We start from the raw sequence: 19,285 nt of genomic DNA, 5'->3' as shown, positions 1-19,285 counted from the left end.
CTAAATTAGATGCTGTGGCTGATTGGACTGATATTCAGAGGCAGGATTTTTTTTTATACCCACAAATGATCCCGCATAAGTCAATTATGTACCCACAAATGATCCCGCATAAGTCAATTATGTACCCACAAATGATCCCGCATAAGTCAATTATGTACCCACAAATGATCCTGCATAAGTCAATTATGTACCCACAAATGATCCTGCATAAGTCAATTATGTACCCACAAATGGCAATACTTCGTGTTACCCAGCCTACTCTATATTTCTGTGTATTCACTCTTGTGTTTGCACACAGTGAGGACAGGAAGATGCCCTGGGGTCTACATCTAGCATCACGTACAGTAGGTTTACCTAGGTTAGAGTGAGCGCCACCCACTGTATTTATGGGTGCTTAGCACCTGTCAAGGGGGGTGGGTTATCATTTATTTTTGTATTTCATTTGGTGCCACCGATAATCCTCCTTGATCCCTGTGTTGCCTTTTTTTTGTTTGTAAATAAACATTATTATTTTATAATCAGTTTCTTGGTTTTGTGTCGCTGCACGTCCCTCACCCACCATGTCTGTTGCCTTATGTTGCGCCCTTCCACTGAGTGACCACAGGGGGGCGTAACAATCTCGTTAAGTAAAATCTGCTCCACATAGATAGACAATGAATGGTGCTCTGGCTTTACACCCAAATGAGGTTTATATTCTAGCGTTGCTAGAAGGTCTCAATTAGAATGAGAACTTAACTGGCCCCCATAAATGTACAAACCCCCCCACTCTCACCCTGTGAGAGTCATGTTCTTTGACTTCTCCAGTGCTTTTGATACCATACGGCCTGGGCTGCTGGGTGAGAAGTTGGAGGCGATGCAGGTAGAGGCCCCCCTGGTGTCCTGGGTGGTGGACTATCTGACGGGAAGACCACAGTACGTGCGCCTACGGAGCTGTGTGTCGGACACACTGGTCAGCAACACCCGCAGGGGACAGTCCTCTCTCCCTTCCTCTTCACCGTCTACACCAACGACTTCCACTATCGGTCCTGCCACCTTCAGAAGTTTTCTGATGACTCTGCGATAGTGGGATGTATAAAGGACGGTGACGAGAGGGAATACCGGGAACTGGTAGTGGACTTCGTCACATGGTGCGATAAAAACCACCTGCAGCTAAATGTGGCGAAGACCAACAACTAATTGTTGTTACAACAATAATAATATTATTATTATTATTTTCAGTTTGATAGAGGATAAGCCTATAGGCTTGTATGTATGTATGAATGAATGCAAATGTTATTAACAGATTGCAGAATGGGTACAATACAGTACGGCTCAATACACACAATTGTTAAGAGGATGCAGACCAGAGAAAGACTTTCGTCTTGTTTACATCAGGGTCCCCACACGACCACAACACCAGAGGAAGCTCAACAAATCATGTTAAGCCCAGATTCGGCTCAAACAAGGGACTAAACACGTTTCGCAATTATACCACATCAATGTGGAAGCCCTACCCAAAGCTGTAAAGGAATGTGAATCCCTGCCCACATTCAAAACCGCTCTTAAAGAGCATCTACGGGAGGCTGCAATTCGAAACTGGCCACCGTAAATGTCCAAACCCCCCCACCCCCTCCTAATAGACAGTCTCCTCCCCACCGCATGTATATATTCTCTCCCCACTGTATGTATATTTCTCTCCCACCCACCCACCCCCTCCTAATGTACAGTCTCCTCCCCACTGGTAAACAAACGACCCTCCCACTCAGGGCATTATGGGGTAGAACACATAGTAGTATACTACAAGAACCTAGGCGTCCACAAAGACGACTTCAAACTGGAAATGGTAACAACAGATGAGGTACTCAAAAAACTGAGCGCCCTACAACCGAACAAGGCCACTGGCCATGACAACATCCCCTCCAAATTCCTCAGAGACTCAGTAGCCGCCATCACCCCAGTCATCACACACATAATAAACCTCTCCATAAAACAGGGACACGTCCCAAGGACTTCAAAATTGCGAGAGTAACACCCCTGCACAAAAAGGGCAGCAAATTAGACCCAGGCAACTACCGCTCTAGTATGAAGCATACTAGGACCGCTACTGTTCCTAATTTATGCAAATGACATGTCGTCAGCTTGTGACTGCAACTTGTTCCTGTTTGCGGACGACTCAGCCCTGCTGGTCTCTGACAAGAACAAGTTACAGGTTGAAAAAACCCTCAGCTCGGAACTAGGCAAAATCTGCATATGGCTCGCTGATAACAAACTATCATTACACATGGGCAAAACAGAGTCCATTCTCTTTGGTTCAAATAACAAACTCAGCAAGACCGACGGCTTCTGAATGAATGAATGAATGAATGAATGAATGAATGAATGAATGAATGAATGAATGAATGAAAACTTTATTTAACAGATTGCAGAATGGGTACAATACAGTATGGCTCAATACACACAATTGTTAAGGGGATGCAGACCAGAGAAATACGTTTGTCTTGTTTACATCAGGGTCCCCCATTTTCAATTCATATTGACATTTATGACACTCAACATACATGACATTTATGGCATAGGGACATATAGGTATTTAGTACTGTTACATTTGTGACATATGTACTGTACCCATAGATCCTGACAGAGTATATACATATGATGGGATATGATTCTCAGTTACAGTGGGTGACAATATTGTCACAAGGAAAGAAGAAATTACCTACCTGGGTTCCATCCTAGAGGCAAATCTTTCAATGTAATAAAAAAAGTCAACCAACGAACTCGATTCTTGTACCGGATCTCCTCTCTGGTAAACAAGAATACCCTGAAGACTCTGGCAGGAGCACTCATTCAAGGGTACTACGACTATGCTTGCACCTCATGGTACCAAAGCACCTCAAAGGCGCTAAAAACAAAATTACAAACATCTCAAAACAAACTGGTCAGACTACTGCTTGACCTTACCCCTAGAACCCACCTCACCCCTGCCCACTTTGACAACCTAGGATGGCTTAGAGTAGACGACAGAGTACAGCAACTTGCAATGGGCCTGGTCTACAAGATACACTACACAACCAAGGTACCCATGTACATGTCAAAATACTTCCCAAAGGTCAGTGAATACCACGATCACAACACCAGAGGGAGCTCCACAAATCATGTTAAACCCAGATTCGGCTCAAACAAGGGACTAAACACGTTTCGCAATTATGCCACATCAATGTGGAACGCCCTACCCAAAGCTGTAAAGGAATGTGAATCACTACCACTTTCAAAACCACTCTCAAAGAACACCTACGGGAGACTGCAATTCAAAACTGGCCCCTGTAAATGTCCTAACCCAACCCCCTCCAATGTACAGTAAATGACCAAGTATGGTTTTGTCAATATTCCAATGTACAGTTTTGCTTGCACAGTTGTACAGTGTCCCCCATCCCCCCAACCCCTCGTACCCAACCCTTCCCCCCCCCACCCCAACCACCTCCAATGTACAGCCCCCCCCCCCCCCCCCCCCCCCACCCACTCAACCCCACCCCACCTACCCAACCTCCTCCAATGTACAGTTTCTACGTCAAATGTATATACTCTCTTTTCTGGACTCTTTTTGTATCACAAACAGTACTGTATTTGCAAATCTGGTATGTCATAAATGTATAGATGTATGTAGCAGTACTACTGTCTATCTGTATGTCATATAAATGATGAATTGAAACTGGGGGACCCTGATGTAAACAAGACGAAAGTCTTTCTCTGGTCTGCATCCCCTTAACAATTGTATGTATTGAGCCGTACTGTATTGTACCCATTCTGCAATCTGTTAATAAAGTTTTCAATCAATCAATCAAACTCGCTGCACGGTTCATCCAATAGCAGCAGAGAACAGTGACCACGTGACAGGCTGTCGGTACAAAACCAGGAAGTGTCCTCTCCGACTCACAGCAACACGCATTAGCTGCTGAAACACTTATTGTTATTGTTATTATTATTATAGACACAACTAATCTGGCCTTGACTGCATGGAAAAGACAATCCAGCCAACATGAACTACATGCCTGGAACCGCGAGTTTAATCGAGGACATCGACAGTAAGTCTCTGTTCTGATGCCGAGCAGATTGATTGTTTGCAATTGATTGATTGATTGATTGCAGCGTGACACTAACATTCATATCTGTGTCTCGGACTGTGTGTGTGTCCTTTTCTAAACCAGTCCAGTCTCTTTCTGCACCACCATCTGTTTAACTCATCTGCATTAATAATCTACATAAATATAATCTGCATTATATGTTAACGTGTGTGATGCCAATAAACCGCTTCATTACAAACACCTGCTAATTATCTGCCCACTACTACTGTCTGATTGATTTTATTTAGACAATAAATATACATACAGATCACATGGCTATTTGCTTTGTCAGGGATAGAAACGAAAAAGGACAACACTGACAGTGACTGTTGTATATTCTGTATTGTATAGTATATTGTTGTGATATATTATCTTTATTTTGTATTACTTGTGTGTGTATAGTATCATATTGTGATTATCTTTATATTTTTTTATCACATGTGTGATTTTATGCTTATTATTATTATTATTATTACTACCAGCAGCTTAAGTTTGAGTCCCTCCCTAATGATGTTGTACGCAAGTATAATAATGACAGTCTATTCTACTCTACTCCTTGTGTTGAGTTGTTGGGTCTAACTGAGCTCTCTCTGCAGAACAGCACCTTGTCCTCCTTCGAGATGGACGGACTCTGATCGGGTATCTAAGAAGTATTGACCAGTTTGGTACGTTCATGTATAGAATATGAAATACTGTGTAACACCTAGACCGGCACCATGGTCAGTGTACCTGGTGGGCAGCAGGGGGGTAAAGTACTTTGTTACAATACTTAAAGGGGAACTATTTTACTATTTCTTTCACTATTTGGGCACTTTTACACAATTCCTGTGAGTCTATGGAACACCTCTGTAATATATATATTTTTTTTATTCATTGTTTTGTATTTCTAATCAAGTCCTCAAAAACAGCATTTTTCTACCTCAAGATCTCGAGCCGTTTTGAGCTGATGTGGACTGGGGTGCAGGGGCCTGAGGAGCCACATTAACATGCAGCAGTGACTATATGACATCACAGATAGGCACATTTTCAAACGACTCAGTTCAGTGAGGGTGAATATTGTGAGAGGAGAATTGGAAGAATGCGCCAATATGAGAATTTTGAGACATAGATCATATTAATATAAGTTCACATAGCTAGGAAACAATGCTAAACACTCAAAAAGGCCATTTATAAGATAGTTCCCCTTAAGTACTGTTTTGGGGGATTTGTACTTTACTCAAGTATTATTAGGTTTGTATACTTGTACTCCCTTACATTTCAGAGGGAAAAAAAACATACTTTTTACTCCTTACATTTAAAATGCAGACCTACAAAGTACAAATCTCGCAGGTTTAAATTAGTATATTTGTTTCTCTGGCCGAACTAACGTTAACGTTATTAATCCTGCGGCCGCGCTTTATTTAAAAACAGCCAAATCAAATCCCCATCAATGGAAAATGAACCCGCCCATACCCCCATGCTGATTGGTCCTTGTGCAAGACTAGAAAGTGGGGATCTTTGCTTAAACACTTGCTATCAGAGGAATAGTCGGAGTGACGAGCTACAGACGATGGCCACAAACGACAGTACGAGTGATGAAGAGGACGAAACGGAACATTGCCCCGGAATAAATAAAGTTTAAACTTTTTAGTACTTAAGTCCATTTAAAAGTAGAAACTTTTTGACTTTTACTCTGGTGTGTTTTTAGCCAGATACTCTGACTTTTACTTGAGTACGATTTTAGAGACGGTACCCATACTTTCACTTAAGTATCATTTCTGGGTACTTTTTACACCGCTGCCTGCTGCGTCTGTCACCCATGTTCACAGTTCCACGTTTGTTTATGAATTGTCATAGTCAAATACAGATCATGAAATGCTTTTTTTAAATAATGTATGAGCCCTGCACTGTCACTGTGACTGGTCTGCCCATCAGTGGCTTTCAAGTCTTATTCCAGTGCTACAACAACCTCCGTCAGCAGAAGGGCTGAGCTATATTAATGGCTCCTCCCTTTCGAAGGCTGAGAACAAATTGTGAAATTTCTATTTTGATCTTTTTTTTCACAGGTGAAAAGGTGTACAAAAATAAATGTATTAAAATGAAAAGAAGAAAAAAATTAAACTATGAGCCCCTGGGAGTGTGCTTCATACAGTAATGGATAAAAAGTATGAAATAGAAAAAGTCAAAAGTACGTAAAATAAAGTGTTCAGTCAATATACATTAAAGAGTAACAGTGAGGTACAAACTTAGGGTAAGGTGCAATGAGGTATGAATTGTAGTGAAAATCTCTTTTCTACTAAATATAAAGTGGGTGATAAGGCGAGTTTGTTTAAAGTGAGTGTGTACATGTGGATGTGTGTGCTGTGAGTGTAGATGATGGGTTGTTGTTACATAGAGTCCACTTTGAGCATCCTGATGGTCTGGGCCCAGGAGTTCAAAACTTGTAATCCCTATATCTGATTGGATCAGATTTGTGTTCATTAATTTCAACTCCTTATGAATTGAAAATGGGGGACCCTGATGTAAACAAGACCAAAGTCTTTCTCTGGTCTGCATCCCCTTAACAATTGTGTGTATTGAGCTGTACTGTACCCATTCTGCAATCTGTTAAATAAAATCTTCAATCAATAGGGATAGAAGCTCCTTCTGAGTCTCTCTGTGCCGGCCATGAGACTCCGGTAGCGCTTGCCTGACCGCAGCAGTTCCGAGCTTCTGAGATCGGGCGTGTTCAGGTTGGTATGGCCGTAAGCAAAAGTGTGTTCCCTGACCGGGAATCGAACACGGGCCGCGGCGGTGGGTGAGAGCTAGACCACCAGGGACACAGAGAGGCGGTAGTTTGGGTGACTAGAGTCACAGAGCCTGCCTGGTGACGGGGTCTGTCTGTCTGTCGCCATACTGACTGCATCTTGTCCTGTTCCAGCCAACCTGGTGCTGCACCAGACCGTGGAGAGGATCCACGTGGGCAAGAAGTACGGAGACATTCCCAGAGGGATCTTCATCGTGAGGGGAGAGAACGTGGTGCTGTTGGGGGAAATAGTGAGTTTTATTTGGACATGTTTACATGCGTTTACATTTCGTCGTTTTGCTGAACGCTTTCATCCAAAGTGACTTCAATCAATCAAATCCTTTTATTTAACCAGCTAAGCATCATTGAGATTAAAATATCTTTTTCAAGAGCGATCTGGCCAAGCGAGGCAGCAAGACGGTTTCAACATAAAAAAGAACATCACAATAAAATACAGATAAAACATTCACAGCAAGCTCCAATTTCAGGCAAGTTATCAAACACAGTTGCACTGACTGTCCGAGGGAACTGAGTTCGTAGGATTTTTAAAATGGCTTTAAATTCTCCGAGGGTGATGACCAGTCCTGGTAATTTGAGGTCCTCCTGTATCTTGTTCCAGGATGAAGGAGCAGCATATTTAAAAGCCCTTTTTCCCCAATTCAGTTCTCACGTGGGGAACTTCCAGTGTTAGAGCAGCTTGAGAACAAAGGGCATACTTGTATTGCTTAGTGCACAGAAGCACGCTTAGGTACGACTTACAAGTTATGTACGACAAGTCGGCAGCAAGGGAACAACTCTTTCAGCAGGAAGGGAACAACTCTTTCAGCTGAGTAACAACGTTTGCAGAGATAACGACCGCATTCCCATGACGGCCATGAAACGATGGCTTTAACACCATAAGCAAGGTGAACTAAAGGATGAAACAAAATGTCTGGACACGGGCTAGTCTCCCGTCTGTTAGCCAACTCTCTAGTTTCATGTTGATTTGATTAAGCCATCTGTTCATGGTATGGCGGCCCGACCAACGTTCTAAAAGATATGATAAGATAAGATATTCCTTTATTGATCCCCTTGGGGAAATTCAGGCATCATGGCAGCATGGGGGAGGGGAGTAAAAACAAGCAGTGTAAACAATATAACGAGTCAATATAATTAACTATCTAACTAACTGAAATATACAGTATTCACCGTATCACATAAGGTGCGGTATGCATAAGGTGGTGTTATTGTCCTTTTTAGGTTCCTAGTAGTTGTAGTTGGATGTCTGGCAGCAGTCCCTGCCCACTGTTGTGGAGCCTGATGGCCGCTGGTATGAAGGACTGGCCGAGGCGGTTAGTTGAGTGTCGGGGGGGTATGAGTCTGTGGCTGAACGAGCGTCTCATCTTGACTAGCTCGTCGTAGAGGGGGTGGTAGGGGTTCTCCATGATAGCAGCCAGCTTCCTTCTCATCCCCCTCTCTGCCACCACCTCTAGTCTGACCAGCTCGACTCTCACCACGGAGCTAGCCTTCCTCACCGGCTTGTTCAGTTTGTTGGTGTCCCTCGATTTGATGTAGCCCCCCCCCCCCCCCCCCCCCAGCATGCCACAAACATTGAAGGACCCGAGTCTCCTTTACATTACCGTCTCTCGGGAATAAGCTAGTCAGGGTGGCGTTGGGGGGGCTAGCCTCAAGAGACCGTGTCGGTAAACGGCACTTCCAGCAGTTGGGCTGGCTCCCCTCTGGAAGCTGGGTCAGTTGGGCTGGCTCCCCTCTGGAAGCTAGGTCAGTTGGGCTGGCTCCCCTCTGGAAGCTAGGTCAGTTGGGCTGGCTCCCCTCTGGAAGCTAGGTCAGTTGGGCTGGCTCCCCTCTGGAAGCTAGGTCAGTTGGGCTGGCTCCCCTCTGGAAGCTAGGTCAGTTGGGCTGGCTCCCCTCTGGAAGCTGGGTCAGTTGGGCTGGCTCCCCTCTGGAAGCTGGGTCAGTTGGGCTGGCTCCCCTCTGGAAGCTAGGTCAGTTGGGCTGGCTCCCCTCTGGAAGCTGGGTCAGTTGGGCTGGCTCCCCTCTGGAAGCTGGGTCAGTTGGGCTGGCTCCCCTCTGGAAGCTGGGTCAGTTGGGCTGGCTCCCCTCTGGAAGCTGGGTCAGTTGGGCTGGCTCCCCTCTGGAAGCTGGGTCAGTTGGGTCCATGACATATTTTACAACAGGGCCCTGTGGGAGAAATGTTCCCGGATCAATCAATGTGGATAAGTCACATAGGCTTGATAAACATGGGTTTAATACACCAAGATGGGTTCAGGTAAATCAAAGAGCTACAGCTGGATGACTCAGAGTGGACACTGGCCGGGTCGATCATCCAGACTGAGCTCTAGATCGACGATATTGGTCACATTATATACAGGAGGAGCGAGAGGTGGGTCCATTGTTAGTAGTTGGACTGGAAAGGTGAGTGGTTGGTCTGTTCTGTGGGGGGGGGTTCGGGTCCATGAAGGGGGGTGGGGGGGGGGGGGTGTGACGTGTTTTGGGGTAGTTTGTCTGGAATGGTGAGTTGTGTCTAACCCCCCCCCCCCCCTTGTGTTGGTTCTCACCAACACAAGAGCCAGTATCGCTGATCTGTGCTCGCCTAGGTTCAAAACAGGAGTCAAACCCCGGGGGGGGGGGCGTGGGACTCGCTGGATTTCTTCGTGGTGGCGCCGGGGGAGATGGGGTGGCATTCCCGTCGCCGTGCATGGCAGTCGAGTCAAGTCAGTTTTATTTATATAGCACATTTACAAATGACTAACAGCCAAACCAAAGTGCTTCACAACATGGTAAAAAAAACACATGCAATGCAATAAAATACACTAGAATTACAAAAAAAAGTAGAGTACAGTACATATAAGAAAGCAAGGGCAAAGTGCAATAAAAAGACAAAATTAGATAAAGAGTGCAGAGTGACGGCGGACGTCGTGTATAGATGCTGGGCTATAGCTCTGGTCAAAGGTAACCTCGTTCCCAGCTTTATCTCGAGAGGTAAAGCCTGGTAAAGCACTACGGCCGAAAGTGGGAATCAGGTAGGAAGTCCCGCCCCTGAAATCACGACACGGTGCTCATGAAAATGCACTCCCCCCAGAAACAACCTCGTTATCGCCTCCCTCGACAGTTCGAGCGTCTGCTTGTTGTTTGCTTCCCTGGGGACTATAAACAGATCAGGGGGTGCCCGGAAACCGGAAAGCCTGTAGCCGGTATTTCTGTATTTCCGATTAACACTTTAGGAGGCATAGCTTTACCAGCCTAGGTCAAAGGCCGGGGAGAAGAGGTGTGTTTTGAGCAGTGATTTAAAAACCTCTAGGCTCTGGGTAGATCTTATGTGTGTGTGGGGGGGGGGGGGGGGGCTGTTCCAGAGTCTGGGGGCAGCAGCAAAGGCTCTATGGTTCACATGCCTTCGAGCGACATTGTACTTATTTCATGCCTATTCTTATGTCTGCACGTTTACATTGTGCTACTTTTATTGTCTTTTATACCTATTCTTATGTCTGCAATTTATGCATGTTTATTTATTTATTATTGTCTTTTGTGTGCCGATTTTATGCTTATTCATTTGATACAAATTGCTGTGTTGCACTCTGGACTGCGGTCCATGTGTGAAAAGTACTATATAGATAGTTATCAATATTTATTATTGTAGAAATGTATGCATTGAAATGTCGGTCTGTATAAAGTCTCGACGACATTGAAAATGAGGGTGACTTCAATTGTCCTTTGGAGAATAAATAAAGGTGGATGATGGTGTGTGAAGAAGCTTAGAAGAAGCCTTTCTAACCAAAGTGTTTAAATACCAACAGCTACAGCAGACCATCTCACAGCTAGGCTACAGATGTAATCTTCTAGTTTTTATCTCTGGCAGCCTAGGGCATCATGTGCACAAGCTGGTTGTGAGGGGCCTACAAATAGCCGGTCTCCCCAGAAGGAAGGCCAAGCAGTTAGCCAGGTACTGCTCAGTGTCTGCTATTATAGGAAGCCGCTCTATTTGGAGGAGGCGTTGTTTCCTTTACCCCTGATTCGTGTCCGATGTGTCCCACAGGTAGTTCAGCCATACTGTGTGTAACAGCGTTCTGCCGTCCGTGCACTTTGTACCTGGCTGTTCTTTCATACTTTGTGACTGGCAGTGTTTATGTCCTTTGTATGAGGCTTCCTTGTAAGGCTGAGCCCAAAGCCTGTTTTTGGGATTCGAACTTCGTCAGGGTTTTTCGAACGGACGTTCGAACCTTCGTTTTTAATAAAAAAAAATTTAAAGTGAATTTTTTAATTTTTAATTTTAAATATCCTCAAACTAATCTGATTAAATTAGTATTTTTTTTATTTTTATTAAATCAACTTTCCAGACCCAGCCCAGGGAGAAGCCCCAGCCCAACTAAATCAACTTTCTTTAATGAATATAACTCGTCAGTTTCTTTTAATACTATAATATTAGTGTAGCCTAATCTTTTTTTTTTTATCTTTCTTCCCCTCCTTTTTCCCGATTTTTCTCCCATCCCACCCTTCCTGGTTGTTGCGTACTTTCCCCTACTGTTGGTCCGGGAGACCGGAGACTGTCACATGCTTTCCTCCGACGCATGTGCAGCCTGGGGCAGGCCAACCTGGCCGCGCAGGTTCTCACCGGGGAGAGTGTAACGTGTGGGAGGCCACACTATCTCTCCTCAGATCCAACCCTCGCTGAGCAAGCGCCCCGACCGAACTGTAGGGTCCACAACGCCCAGGACCCACCCTTCAGCTTTCCCACCCCCTGATACAGCCAATTGTATCAGTGTGAGAGGACAGCCAAGCTGATAGCAACGCCGGGAGCTGGATTCGAACAGGATCCTAGTGTCTCCCGGTGTTGGTGACGAACGTAATCTCCGTGCGCCACCTGCCCCCCCAGTGTAGCCTAATCTTTATCTGCAACTGTGAAAGAAAAACCCCATTGGTTTAAACGGAATTAATAGAAAAAAAAATAGAAAAAAATCAAATAATTCCCCGACGTCTGTTCCTCCGCCTGCTTTGAGAGTGGCAGAGTGGATTTTATGGCGTCGCAGAGTGAAGCTGGGTCTCTTTCACCCGGGGGGCATCAGGCAGCATGGCTGCCCCTGTGTTCCCTGGACTCTGCGAGATCCTACAGATCAAGTGTTCTGATGAATACTTATTATTATTTTTTAACAAGCCTTTTTTTTTTATCCACTTTTTCTCCATTTTTCTATATTTTTCTCCCATCCCAATTTTCGTATCATCCAATTCAACCCTCCCCTGTCACGAACGCTGTTTCTTGCCTCCCACAAGCCGGCTGCAATGTGGACTAAGTCATACATAGCACAAGTCCCCTCCGGTACTTGAGGTAACAGCAGTCGCATCTTTTCACCTGCGCAGCTCGATCTCTCAGTGGCGAGGAGTAACACGTGGGAGGCTCACGCTGCCCCCGACACTTCCTGATTCTACTGCGCAGGCGCACCAACCGACCTGTAGGAGTCGCTGTCCACAACGCCCGATCCCCACCCATCAGTTTCCCACCCCCTAATACGGCCAATGTGTATTAGTACGGACGACCAGCTAAACTGAAAGCAATGTGGAGAGCGGGGCTCGAACAGGCGAGCCCAGCGTCTCTGCATTCGTGGCGAGCGCCTTGCCCACTACGCCACGGAGCCGCCCCTTTTTAACAAGCCTTCTATTCATGACTAACCTCGTTTTCTATCTCTCTGCTCCTCCCTTCACCTCCTTATTCACTTTCTCCCTCCCTGTCTTTTCTCGCTCCCATCCTCTTTTTTTCTTTTCTCTCTCCTCCCGTCTTCATCCCTTACTTCTTTCTCCCATCTCCTCACTCCTCCCTCTCCTGCTCTTTTCCTCCTCACTCCTCCCCATCTCCTACTCTTTCTCCTCCCCCATCTGCTCTTTTTCTCCTTTCTCCCCCATCTGCTCTTTTTCTCCTTCTTTCTCCCTCTCCTGCTCTTTTCCTCCTCACTCCTCCCCATCTCCTACTCTTTCTCCTTTCTCCCCCATCTGCTCTTTTTCTCCTTTCTCCCTCTCCTGCTCTTTTCCTCCTCACTCCTCCCCATCTCCTACTCTTTCTCCTTTCTCCCCCATCTGCTCTTTTTCTCCTTCTTTCTCCCTCTCCTGCTCTTTTCCTCCTCACTCCTCCCCATCTCCTACTCTTTCTCCTTTCTCCCCCATCTGCTCTTTTTCTCCTTTCTCCTCCCCATCTCCTACTCTTTCTCCTTTCTCCCCCATCTGCTATTTTTCTCCTTCGTTCTCCTGCTCTTTCTCCACCGCCTTCTCTCTGTCCTCCTACAGAAGAAAAAAGAATAAAATATATATAAAATAATTCTAAATGCCAACGTAACGAACGCAGGTTTGTCGGCCCTACTTCCTTGTGCTTGTGTTCATGTGGTCGTGATGAAGATGTAAACTGTGTGTCTGTGTGGCAGGACATGGAGAAGGTTTGTCGGCCCTACTTCCTTGTGCTTGTGTTCATGTGGACGTGATGAAGATGTGTGGTGTCTGTGTGGCAGGACATGGAGAAGGACAGCGCCCTGCAGCAGGTCTGCATCGAGGAGATCCTGGAGCAGCAGAGGGTCCAGCAGCAGGCCAAGCAGGAGGCCGAGAGGCTGAAGCACCAGACCCTGAAGGAGAGGGGGCTGGCCATGCCCCGGCCCGACATCCTGGACGAGTACTGAGCCACCCGGGGGGTACCGGGGCCCGGAGCGGAGCGGGCCGCCCGCTGACGAGCGCTCCTGGTGCTGCCAAGTCCCATGTTCTGATGACATCATCAGAGCTGCCAAGTCCCATGTTCTGATGACATCATCAGGCTTGTCATCAGAGCTGCGGGAGTCCCATGTTCTGACATCACCAGGCTGTCATCATCATCGTCGGAGCTGCTGGTCGCTGGGCTCTGTCTCCTACCTTCCACTTCGATGGTCTTCTTCAGCCTCTTCTTCTCAATCCTGTTGTCCGTCGTCGTGAGTTGGTGGCGGAGGTCTGGAGGGGGAAGGTGAAGAGAAGACCAATGTCTGAGAGGCTCCAAGAGGACTGTTCCTTTAAGATGACTGTTCCTTTAAGATGACTGTTCCTTTAAGACGACTGTTCCTTTAAGACGACTGTTCCTTTTCCTTTTAAGATGACTGTTCCTTTAAGATGACTTCCTTTTCCTTTAAGATGACTGTTCCTTTAAGATGACTGTTCCTTTAAGATGACTTCCTTTTCCTTTTAAGATGACTTCCTTTAAGATGACTTCCTTTTCCTTTAAGATGACTGTTCCTTTAAGATGACTGTTCCTTTAAGATGACTGTTTCTTTAAGATGACTGTTCCTTTAAGATGACTGTTCCTTTAAGACGACTGTTCCTTTAAGACGACTGTTCCTTTAAGATGACTGTTCCTTTAAGATGACTGTTCCTTTAAGACGACTGTTCCTTTAAGATGACTGTTCCTTTTCCTTTAAGATGACTGTTCCTTTAAGATGACTGTTCCTTTAAGACGACTGTTCCTTTAAGACTACTGTTCCTATTCCTTTAAGATGACTGTTCCTTTAAGATGACTGTTCCTTTTCCTTTAAGACGACTATTCCTTTAAGACGACTGTTCCTATTCCTTTAAGACGACTATTCCTTTAAGACTACTGTTCCTATTCCTTTAAGACGACTGTTCCTTTAAGACGACTATTCCTTTTCCTTTAAGACGACTGTTCCTTTAAGACGACTATTCCTTTTCCTTTAAGACGACTGTTCCTTTAAGACGACTGTTCCTTTAAGACGACTATTCCTTTTCCTTTAAGGCTACTATTCCTTTAAGACTACTGTTCCTATTCCTTTAAGACGACTGTTCCTTTAAGACGACTATTCCTTTTCCTTTAAGACGACTGTTCCTTTACGACGACTATTCCTTTTCCTTTAAGACGACTGTTCCTTTAAGACGACTGTTCCTTTAAGACGACTATTCCTTTTCCTTTAAGACGACTGTTCCTTTAAGACTACTATTCCTTTAAGACTACTATTCCTTTAAGACTACTATTCCTTTAAGACTACTGTTCCTTTAAGACTACTATTCCTTTAAGGCTACTGTTCCTTTTAGAGACTACTGTTCCTTTAAGATGACTGTTCCTTTAAGACGACTATTCCTTTTCCTTTAAGACGACTGTTCCTTTAAGACGACTGTTCCTTTAAGACGACTATTCCTTTTCCTTTAAGACGACTATTCCTTTTCCTTTAAGACGACTGTTCCTATTCCTTTAAGACGACTATTCCTTTTCCTTTAAGACGACTGTTCCTTTAAGACGACTGTTCCTTTAAGACGACTATTCCTTTTCCTTTAAGACGACTGTTCCTTTAAGACTACTATTCCTTTTCCTTTAAGACGACTGTTCCTTTAAGACTACTATTCCTTTTCCTTTAAGACGACTGTTCCTTTAAGACTACTATTCCTTTTCCTTTAAGACGACTGTTCCTTTAAGACGACTGTTCCTTTAAGACGACTATTCCTTTTCCTTTAAGACGACTATTCCTTTTCCTTTAAGACGACTGTTCCTATTCCTTTAAGACTACTGTTCCTTTAAGACGACTATTCCTTTTCCTTTAAGACGACTGTTCCTTTAAGACGACTGTTCCTTTAAGACGACTATTCCTTTTCCTTTAAGACGACTATTCCTTTTCCTTTAAGACGACTGTTCCTATTCCTTTAAGACGACTGTTCCTTTAAGACGACTATTCCTTTTCCTTTAAGACGACTGTTCCTTTAAGACGACTGTTCCTTTTCCTTTAAGACGACTGTTCCTTTTCCTTTAAGGCTACTATTCCTTTAAGGCTACTATTCCTTTAAGACTACTGTTCCTTTTCCTTTAAGACGACTGTTCCTTTTCCTTTAAGACGACTGTTCCTTTTCCTTTAAGGCTACTATTCCTTTAAGGCTACTATTCCTTTAAGACTACTGTTCCTTTTCCTTTAAGACGACTGTTCCTTTAAGACTACTATTCCTTTTCCTTTAAGACGACTGTTCCTTTAAGACGACTGTTCCTTTAAGACTACTATTCCTTTTCCTTTAAGACGACTGTTCCTTTAAGGCTACTATTCCTTTTAGAGACTACTGTTCCTTTAAGGCTACTGTTCCTTTTAGAGACTACTGTTCCTTTAAGACGACTGTTCCTTTAAGACGACTGTTCCTTTTAGAGACGACTGTTCCTTTAAGGCTACTGTTCCTTTTAGAGACTACTGTTCCTTTAAGACGACTGTTCCTTTAAGGCTACTATTCCTTTTAGAGACTACTGTTCCTTTAAGACGACGGTTCCTTTAAGATGACTATTCCTATTCCTTTAAGACTACTCTTCCTGACTACTGTTCCTTTTAAGACGACAGCTGCAGCTTACCAGAGCATTTATGTTTCTGTTTTTTCATTTAGCCTATTAAAGAAAAAAACAAGTGAGAAAGAAAGAAAGCCGTCCTTAAACTGTCCAACAGGATGGAGGACGGACAGACGGACCCCCCCCCCCCCCCTGCAGCACCACGGTCTCGGTGCACGTCTCCCCCCCCCCCCCCCCCCTGCAGCACCACGGTCTCGGTGCACGTCTCCCCCCCCCCCCCCCCCTGCAGCACCACTGTCTCGGTGCACGCCCCCCCCCCCTGCAGCACCACGGTCTCGGTGCACGTCCCCCCCCCCCCCCCCCCACGCCGTCCAGCCTTCCGCACAGGAGTGAGGGATGGGCTGGGGTCCGTCCTGAGTTTTTTTTTTTAACCCCTTCACTGCCACACGACAGAAGGTTAACCCTTTACTATCACACAACCGACGGTCGTGTGGCAGTGAGAGGGTTAACCGGCTGTCTTGTGGCAGTGAAAGAGTTATAACCTTCTGTGTATTTTCGCAGTGAAGGGGTTAACCGTTTGGTTGTTTCTAGGATCGTGTCCATAATGGACCGTCTCTCTTGACCCAACAGATTTTTGGTTGGATGAAAATGCACTTTTGTTCACATTTAATAGTGATGTGATGTTACGTTAGAAAAAGAAGATAATCATGTGACCGACATCTGGAGTCATCTGTGTGTGTAGCCTATACACAGTATTTTGGGTTAATAATTCTGCTTTGACATGATGTAATGTAGGTACATGAGTAAGATCTTAAGTGTGTCCATCACCAAAATGGCCTTTGTTATATTAAAACGATTTTATTTTTTAGAACATTAGTCTCGTTCGTCTCTTTCTTTTTAGCCTCCATAATTGTGGTAATCTCTTGTGTGATTGATTGATTGATTGAAAAGTTTATTAACAGATTGCAGAATGGGTACAATACAGTACGGCTCAATACACACAATTGTTAAGAGGATGCAGACCAGAGAAAGACTTTCGTCTTGTTTACATCAGGGTCCCCCGTTTTCAATTCATCATATGACGACATACAGATCATAGACCGTACTGCTACATCTATACATTTAATGTCTACGTGAAAACAAACGGTGGCGCTGTTGGACAATATTTCAAACGCACAAAATACCTGCTTGTCCAGATGTATTTATAGACCTCGTCTTGGTTCAGAGCCCAGTCTATTTATAGAGCAAGTATCGAATTCCTAGATGCTGCTATTGTTGGAATTTGAAAGTGGACTATTTCCCTTATTAGAACGTATTGCTGCTCTGCTAACTATTATGATCCTTGTACATACAGGGAGATATTACATTCAGACGGAGGCCTACAGGTTTAGCTCAAAGGGAGATGACTTATCATTCGAAGGGACCAGGATTATTATTAGCGACGCCAACGGGCGCACCTACTACCTGCAGGTGATGACGTCGTCAGCCCGGCTCCAGAGCCCCGCCCCCCGCTCACCTGTCGCCCTCACCTACGCTGGCTACCTGGCTGTCACTCAAACCGCTGCAACCTGCAGAGCCGTGCGCGCTGAGCGAATAAAATAGTTGTTTAATTATTACACACCTGCTGTGCGTAAAGGCGCACAACACACGCGCATTCAAACGGGTGGTTTATTATTTTGTGCCGTTTGATTGTTTTAATAGTCAATTATATATTATAGCGCTGCGAGGACCGACATGTCAACAAGTTATTAGAGGGAACTTTGATTATTTATATTCTATAGAACCCCAGGTCTAATAGAGAGGTCTAACACCACATCTGCTCCATGGAGATCGAAAGCATGGTGGCGAACAGCGCGCTGGTTGCAGCCAGGGAAGGTAACTAAGTGTCTATTTTTACTATTTATTTTCCAGAGGTATTATTCTAGTTTCGTTGAAGAGTAAAGTACAAGCTGGCTGTGTTGTGGTGCTCAGTGACCTGACCTGGTGGGTGTGGGGGGGCAGAGAGTCCCAATGGAGGCTTTGCACAACTTTTATAATCTAGATTTCTCTATTACATTTATTCCCCCCCAAATAACCTAATTGGCATTCAGACGAAACGATTTAAAACAACAATTTAATACAAATGTCTGACTCTTATGTTGGATTAAAGTTGCAATTGCAACCATGCAGATTTTAAAAATCGCAGAGGAGAGAATTTAAGTATAAACAAACTGAGCGTGGAACACTGCTCGCTGACGAGTTACTATATTTGGTAACTGGTACATTTATAATATCTCTCTTATCCAAAAGCGTTTTACAATTTAGTTCCTCCTCACGTTTCACCCACACATTCACACACCGACGGTGGAGGCGACTAGATGCAGCGATCCGACTTGTTCAGTCCCGATACCTGGGCTTGATTGATTGAATGAAAACTTTATTACCAGATTGCAGAATGGGTACAGTACAGTACAGCTCAATAAAATACACACAATTGTTAAGGGGATGCAGACCAGAGAAAGACTTTCGTCTTGTTTACATCAGGGTCCCCCATTTTCAATTCATCATAACATATACAGACAGTACTGCTACATCTAGACATTTATGACATACCAGATATACAAATACAGTACTGTATATAATACAAAAATAGTCTAAAAAGAAGTATATACATTTGAGGGGGAAGAAACTACATTGGAGGGGGTTGGGTTTGGACATTTACAGGATACAGGACAGGGGCCAGTTTCGAATTGCAGCCTCCCGTAGGTGTTCTTTGAGAGTGGTTTTGAAAGTGGGTAGTGATTCACATTCCTTTACAGCTGTGGGTAGGGCGTTCCACATTGATGTGGCATAATTGCGAAACGTGTTTAGTCCCTTGTTTGAGCCGAATCTGGGTTTAACATGATTTGTGGAGCTCCCTCTGGTGTTGTGATCGTGGTATTCACTGACCTTTGGGAAGTATTTTGACATGTACATGGGTATCCCAGTGGTGTAGTGTATCTTGTAGACCAGGCCCATTGCAATTTGCTGTACTCTTGTCGTCTACTGTAAGCCATCCTAGGTTGTCAAAGTGGGCAGGGGTGAGGTGGGTTCTAGGAGTAAGGTCAACCAGTAGTCTGACTAGTTTGTTTTGTGATGTTTGTAATTTAGTTTTTAGTGCCTTTGAGGTGCTTTGGT

General features: G+C 44.6%; 2 protein-coding genes across 2 annotated transcripts in view; one reads left to right on the top strand and one right to left on the bottom strand.

Annotated features, from left to right (window-relative positions):
- Positions 1–3,900: 3,900 nt before the first annotated feature.
- LOC311236815 (U6 snRNA-associated Sm-like protein LSm1) lies at positions 3,901–15,068 on the top strand. Its single transcript, XM_084324580.1, has 4 exons — positions 3,901–4,061; positions 4,697–4,765; positions 7,000–7,115; positions 13,353–15,068. Exons 1-4 carry the CDS (start codon positions 4,016–4,018, stop codon positions 13,515–13,517), a joined length of 396 nt encoding a protein of 131 aa, XP_084180706.1. The 5' UTR covers positions 3,901–4,015; the 3' UTR covers positions 13,518–15,068.
- The window catches only part of LOC311236471 (set1/Ash2 histone methyltransferase complex subunit ASH2-like), a gene marked incomplete at its 3' end in the record, with an annotated part of 21,890 nt that continues 16,214 nt past the window's right edge, over positions 13,610–19,285 (bottom strand). The window contains exons 8-9 of the mRNA XM_084324150.1: positions 18,076–18,109; positions 13,610–13,818 (exon numbers count right to left, since the gene is read on the bottom strand). Coding sequence (XP_084180276.1) covers positions 13,610–13,818; positions 18,076–18,109 — 243 coding nt within the window. The remainder of the gene's footprint in view (positions 13,819–18,075; positions 18,110–19,285) is intronic.

This window comes from Notolepis coatsorum, assembly GCF_963971535.1.
Source record: "Notolepis coatsorum genome assembly, chromosome: 11".
Lineage (NCBI taxonomy): Eukaryota > Metazoa > Chordata > Actinopteri > Aulopiformes > Paralepididae > Notolepis > Notolepis coatsorum.
The sequence above is the reverse complement of the archived record's forward strand: the minus strand, read 5'-3'. Positions and strand labels throughout refer to the sequence as shown.